The sequence below is a fragment of the Pterocles gutturalis genome, unplaced genomic scaffold (assembly GCF_000699245.1).
Source record: "Pterocles gutturalis isolate BGI_N339 unplaced genomic scaffold, ASM69924v1 scaffold37452, whole genome shotgun sequence".
NCBI classification, from domain to species: domain Eukaryota; kingdom Metazoa; phylum Chordata; class Aves; order Pterocliformes; family Pteroclidae; genus Pterocles; species Pterocles gutturalis.
Window position 1 is genome coordinate 96,547 of NW_010114069.1, and position 6,864 is coordinate 103,410.

Genomic DNA, 6,864 nt, shown 5'->3' on the forward strand with positions numbered 1-6,864 from the left:
GAAATTGAATGGCTTGGTTCTCATCTCAGTTATGCTATGCTTATCTTGTAGAAATCACAGGAGTTTTTCTTGATTGAAAAGTGCAATCAGAGTTCAGGCCTCATCCTTGATGAGTAGTCAACAACGCAGCCATTTGAATTTGGGCATTGTATCTTTTCACAATAGCGGAAGTTAGGAGTAGCATTGTGGAGACCAGTTGAAGGTGTGTTTAAAATCAGAATTGGATCTGTGATTTTAGATCTAAGACTGCAGTCTCATCATTTTTGCAGAAGCTTAGGGAAGTCTGACAAACTGATGACATAGATTTTCAGGGCTGAGTGTTGTTTTGTGTTTTTAGCAGGATCATAGACTGCTGTTTAAATTGAATCCTCATGTCAAGAACAATATGTTTCATGTGGGGAAATGGGCTGAGTATTTAAAGAGTTTCACTAGGGCTGCCAGGACAGCTTTTCTTTTGACTCCAGCAGTCGTCTGTAGGAAATGATCTAATAGCTCCAAGATCTCAGTCCCTGTCAGTCTGATTAGATGTAGATATATGGTCATCACTAAATGTATGTTGTCACTAAAGCTAGTTGTAAAAGGAAAAATTGTTCAGAAAAGCTTGGTGATTCTCCTCTCACCTTAATTTATCATCAGTATTTCACTTTGACAGAAATTTTCTCCCCAGCTGTTTTTTATTGCAATATTCTTTTAATCTTATGAGCTCCTGGCAAGTTGCCACAGCAGTCCCTTCACTCTACAGAGTTTGGACACTTGCCATCACAAATGATGATCATTTGACCAGTTGTGTTTTGGTTCACATAGCAGGGTTGTTCTTACATATTAAAGCTCAGCAGGTGTCAGTTGGATAGTTTTAAACCTATTCTAGACATAAAAAAATCAGACCATAACTGGCAATGAAAAGTGCTTTCCTGAATTTTTTTATAAGACACTTCAACAGAGACACTATAAAGTTTATAGATAAGGATGTAAACTTTGGTGCAAAATTGCCACAGCAGCACTTTCACAAATGCCAGACCATGTGACACCAGCTTCTTTCCCTGTTTCATTTCGTACTTGAAACTTGGTACACAGACCGCAGATTTGTCAAAGCTTTAGGTAAACAGAGGAGGCAAATGTAACATTGTGTCAGGTGATATTGCAGTTTTCATCCTGAAGCCATGTGCAGTTCAGTTGTACTGGCATTTCAGTCAGTCATCAAGAATGTAAATCTCTAAGGCATCCCAATCTTCACATAATCTTGCAAAATAAGCTCTTTATCAGTGTACTGACACTGTTGTGTGCTTATCTTTGCGAGCTGATAGAGTATTCCAATTATTTACGGTCAGAGACGTGGTCAAATACCACAAAACATTATACTGAAATCCTTTTTTAATAGTCATGACTCAGATTGATTTATGTGTGTGTATGTTGCAGTGTTTGCTTATGTATTGCTAACAGTGTAAATCCTAATTCCAGAGTTACTGGGAAAAAACCATCTAAACGGACGAAGTCAATCAACGGGTCCCTTTATATCTTCAGGGGCCGAATAAATACAGAAGTCATGGAGGTGGAGAATGTGGAAGATGGAACAGGTAAGAGACCAAATACTGTCTTTTAGCGACACAGCAAGTCCAGACCTTGCATTGGAAGTTGGTGCAAAAGTACTCGTCCATCTCCTTTAATGAAATCTGGAGTAAGCTATGTGACTTCTGATGCCCTCATTATTAGACCACGTTATATAGTTGAAAGACTGGATATGCTTTCATGCACTAGTCCTTCATTCTGAAATGACCTTGTGAAGAGTGTGTACCCAGAAGCTTGTCTATTTTTTCTCCTAATCCAAGTTAATTTAGTAAAAGATACTTTATCTTCTTTCCATCCTTTCTTTTCTTGCATCTTAAGCCATTACAGCTATAATAACAGAACTTCTGGATCTTCTTCGCATTTAGAATACTACCAAATATTAGTCTTAGCATCAAATCAGTAGCATGGAATGTGGCCATGGATGAAATATGGGAATATTGTTGTGTTACAATTCTTGTGTTCTGACACAGGCAGGAAGACTGTATGGGTTTCTTATTTCATCCACAAAGGCCACAGCAGCCCCTGCTCCTATTGCAATAAGTCAGGAATTAATATTATGTCCTTTAAACAGACTTAAAGAGTTTCCATGTCCTGTGGACAAAATTCCTTACAGTGCAAAAAGTTACTGTGTCCCCAGAAAGTTCAGAAGAAATAACCTGAACAAACATTATAGACTTTTTCACTGATGTCATTGTATTTAAAATATTTTTAGTTCTTCTTCTGAGGTGAAATTACAAAGTGTCACTCTTAGGACTGAAGCATTCAGTCAGTTTGAAAAGCCTAGCCTTAACTTCTGTTAAGATTTGTACTTCCAGAGTGGTAAGTAGCAACTAGTCACATTGACAGTCGGTAAGACTGATGCACGAGGAACATCTTCTCGTGCACGAGAAGTCACGCTCTTCAAAGAGGAGAATTTTAATGAAGGTGTCCCACACTGATTTGATTGAAATAGCAGGGCTGCTATTCACCGTGTGCATTGTGCTTTGGGTTTTTACAGCAGATTACCACAGCAACGGCTACACTGTGACAAATGGCTGGAAGATACACAACACAGCCAAAAACAAATGGTTTGTCTGTATGGCCAAGACTGCAGAGGACAAACAGAAATGGCTGGATGCTATAATCAAGGAAAGGGAGCAGAGAGAGAGTAAGTGGATAATGTATTTTCTAATGCACTGAATGAACTTGTGTATAAAGGAGAAATGTATATGCATGTATAAGGATCTGAGAGAAAAAGAAAAGGTTGCAGTTTTTCCTCCATGGGCAGAATTGAAATCTGTCCTTAATGACAAAGAAAATCAGGTAATTGATAACAAATATTTATGAATGCATACCTTGGAGTTTTTATGGACTTGTGTCAGTATGTTTATAAAATATTTTTATTTACCAGAGTCAGTTTCTTTGATGCATTGGATTACTGTGAAAAAAAATATGTGTAATCAATTTCATTTTTTTGTCGGTATTTGTAAATAAGATAAAATTGTGTTGTGTCTATCAGTAAAAGGAAACAAAATCCAGCTTGCAGCCTTTTTCCAAAGGCAGTGACACAGACTTGTTCTCACAAACTCAGCCTCCATGGTCTTGAAATAAAAAGAACAGTTCATCGAAAAAAACTGTAGAAGTACTACACTTAGACTGAGAACAGTGACAAATGTATGCAGATGTTGTCACTTTTGTCTTTTCTTGTGGAATTAAACAAAAACTAAGCTTATCCTGAAATAGTGTTGTACAATAGAAGTCATGAATCAGGGTGGGTGACAGAAGTTCTGAGTTCCTTTAGAAGTCAGAACTATCTTTCACAAGTGAACCTGTTTCCCTGCTTGCTCAATGGGACCAGTAATAGCTCATTGCCAGCGAAAATGACACTTATTTTAAAACATTCTGTACCTGACTTTTAGAAGTGGTTCCCTGCTCTGCACATGCAACTCCGTTAAAGATGTAATTGCTCATCTAATATTGTAAGGGGTCAGTTTGAAACACTTTTTTAGTAGTGTGTTTTCAGAACTTAAACTTGCTAAGCAATAAAGCTTTAGATTTTTAAAGTGGTTTTAAAAAGTTACGGATCTGTCACTGAGGTTTAATGAAAGCAGAGTATCTAAATAATTTGATGTCCTTTGAAATCCAAGTCTTACTTTTTATGTTACAAAATTTTGCATGTAATCTGCTAAACACAACACACATTGAAGTGTTATTTGTTACCATGGAATATAAAACATTTCTAACATACTTTATCATATGTAAACCCCAACACACCTTTTGATGATAGCAAGGACATTACCTTCAAAATGTACATTGGGCATGGTGTAAATTCAAAAGAGCTACCTGAAAGCAACAGAAAAGATCAGTTTTTATTTTTGCTCATAGTTCAGTTCTGCATTCCACTCTACTGTAAGATCATCCTGATCTTCCCCATGTTTGTTTTTTTTTAAATAAAAATATTTTATTTGTATTTTATTAAAAATGCATTTCTTGGCTCTTTTACCCTCAGAGTGCTAAATCATATCTGTAAAAGATCCAGTGAGTCTCCATTTCATAGTGGGTTTTCACTTTGTGAGGTCACTAGTGCTCTGCGGAATTTCCTGTGCCTCAGGTAAAATGTGTGAGGAGAGAGAAGGTTCAATAAGAAGTAAAAAGACAGGACTAGAAAAACAGACCATATGTGAACAGGGAGCTTGAGAAGATGAGGAGGTGACCGAAATAAATATTAGGAAGGGAAAATAACTGTGCCTTAATAGAAAGTTTCTCAAAGTTTTCCATGCAGCATTGGCTAGTAAGAGTGTTTTTTTTTCTGATGCTTTTTGTCATATAGTTTTATGATGTGGCAGCTGATGACAGGCACTTGGGATAAGCATAGATATTCTGGCAGACATTCCAGACCTTATTGGAAAATCTCCCTTGGATCAGAGTCCTTACAAAGTCACAGAGATATCAGTGTTTGGATTAGAAAGCCTGGTGAGATTCCCAATTCTGTAGGATGAGTTTGGTAGAATGTGCATTCCAGTCTGCCATTTACATCAGAGCTTGGGGAATTCAGTGATGTAAGACCAGCAGGAAGCATGTATACTCTTACACAGGCTGTTTTCTATCACAAATTCGCGTTGCAAATTAGCCTTGGCTACATGTGTCAGCGTTCGCGTTGAATTGGGTCACAGTACTGGGGGAAGAGGAGGATGGAAGAATAACGGCAATAAGCCAGGGGATTTGCAGAGCCAAAACTTTTAGCCAGATATTGGACACATGAAAGAAATACTGTATTTGAAAGACAAAATATTGTGCAAGTCTAATTTCTGGAACATGCGTTTCAAGCCTCTAATCCAATGCAATAAGCATTTTCAAAAAGCTAGAAAGTAGCTCTGATGACACAAAAGGCTGTTAATTAACTTCAGTATCTTACTATAAAGCAGCAGGATTTATGTCCAGTTAGGGTGAACTGCTCTTCCCAAAGAATGTACAATTTTCACTTTCTAGCCTTACACTGATCACTTAAATTCTGCCTAATGTCAATCTCTGTAAGAATTAGGCATGTAAGTACAGGACCAATTCAGGCTGCCTGTTTTCAAGCTAATCTTAGAGTTGTCTAAAATCTGTGCCTCTGTTTTGGACTCCAGAGTTGTGTAGATTTGCAAGTTCTAGAATAACAAACCCAGAAAACAAAATGATTTGTTCAGGCTGGAATAGACAAAACATCTACAGCAGCAAACCAACTTTTCTCATGTGCTGTTCTCCTAAAGCAATTTGCAAATCTGAAGGAAGAGTGCCAGAAGATGCCAGCTATGATGACAGTTGTAGCATAGACACTTGTTTTCAGAGATCAGCCTCCTGACTGTAGCAATTTTCAAGTTTACATGAGCTATGTGGAAACTCATACAAAGCAGACCTGAAATTTTCTCTGTATCCAGTTCTTTGTAATTCCTTAGATCATTCAGTATTTCTTTCCTTGCCTGGATAATGTGATTATCAAACTGTACTTTTAGCCCAGGGGTATTAGTAAATAGGCTAATTAAGAAAGGTTGATAAAATAATGTTCCTGACTAGTTTTGATTTATTTGAGGATGTGAATTTGATTTCAGCAGGTTTGTATTTTTGGCTTCAAGTAATAGAACACTCAAAAAGTCGTCTGCTCTGTCAAGCATTTAGCTGCCTTGAACAAGTCTTATGATGGCAGTTATTTCAGGGTCAAAAGTGAAATTGCAGCAGGAAATCAGTTTCAGAAGGTATATGTTTTATCTTGCTTTGGAACTTCTCCATGTTCTGTAAACCATTCTACTTTGTGTGATGTGATGTAACAATAAGTTTAAAGCTTCTTTTCAAAATGTAGAGGAAAAGCTGCAAGCATCTTGGTGGTGCTAAACTGGCCAATGGCAGTTTTGTACTCACATAAATAAATGACCCAATTTCCCCCTTATTTGAAAAATAAGTTGTTTAATTTTTGTGCTTCTGCCATTTTTTTTCTGTTTGGCCTTAGTTTTTGACTATGAGCAAACACTTTTATCTGATGTTTAGGATCTGAAGGAATTTCTACTTTGTATTCCAGGTTTGAAACTGGGAATGGAGAGGGATGCATACGTCATGATTGCAGAGAAAGGAGAAAAGCTGTACCAAATGATGATGAGCAAGAAAGTGAACCTTATCAAAGACAGGAGGAGAAAATTAAGTACTGTTCCCAAGTGTTTTCTTGGCAAGTAAGTGGCATTTGAATTGAAAAGCCCTTTTCATACCAATTAAAAGAATGGACTCTTGATTTTCTGGGGATGGCAGTGTGAGGTCAGATCAGATGTGCATTGATGCAGCTTAATTGAAAAGGCCATAACCCCCATTACAGTTTTGATTTATTAAAATTAATTATTGATTTCTGTTTTAACACCATACACAGTCTGTGTCCTGACAGCTCATTCTATTGTACAGTAACTCAGAACAGCTGTTTCAATTCAGCAAAAGGAGGAAGAAAAAATACCTTACTTCCCACAAGCTCAGGGCTGTTGGTGGCCTAACCTATATCCTCTTTTGTATACGAGCAAATGCTTACCAGGTGATGTTTAAATCCAACAGAACTGTCCAAGTGTCAGGATTGAATTTAGAAGTTTCCTGTTTGTCAGTGTAACACACAAGGAAACCTGATGCATTTGTAAGAAGTATGGGGCTTTATTGGCTGGAAAAAACCCTCTTTCACTCAGGCTATATTTATATTACAAAAAATATTACAAAATTATTCTTAAGAATGACATGTATGAGGCAGAAGAAGAGAGACCCCATGGACAAATCAGATCAGAGATTAGATATGGGAACAGTGGGGCTGTT

The 6,864-nt window shown here is 37.3% G+C and overlaps 1 protein-coding gene across 1 annotated transcript in view; it reads left to right on the forward strand.

Annotated features, from left to right (window-relative positions):
- The window catches only part of LOC104462686 (phosphatidylinositol 3,4,5-trisphosphate-dependent Rac exchanger 1 protein-like), an 8,290-nt gene extending 2,031 nt beyond the window's left edge, over positions 1 to 6,259 (forward strand). Inside the window, exons 2-4 of the mRNA XM_010074730.1 lie at positions 1,459 to 1,574; positions 2,564 to 2,713; positions 6,101 to 6,259. Of these exons, the coding sequence (XP_010073032.1) occupies positions 1,459 to 1,574; positions 2,564 to 2,713; positions 6,101 to 6,252 (418 nt within the window). The 3' untranslated portion in view covers positions 6,253 to 6,259. The remainder of the gene's footprint in view (positions 1 to 1,458; positions 1,575 to 2,563; positions 2,714 to 6,100) is intronic.
- The last annotated feature ends 605 nt before the right edge of the window (positions 6,260 to 6,864 follow it).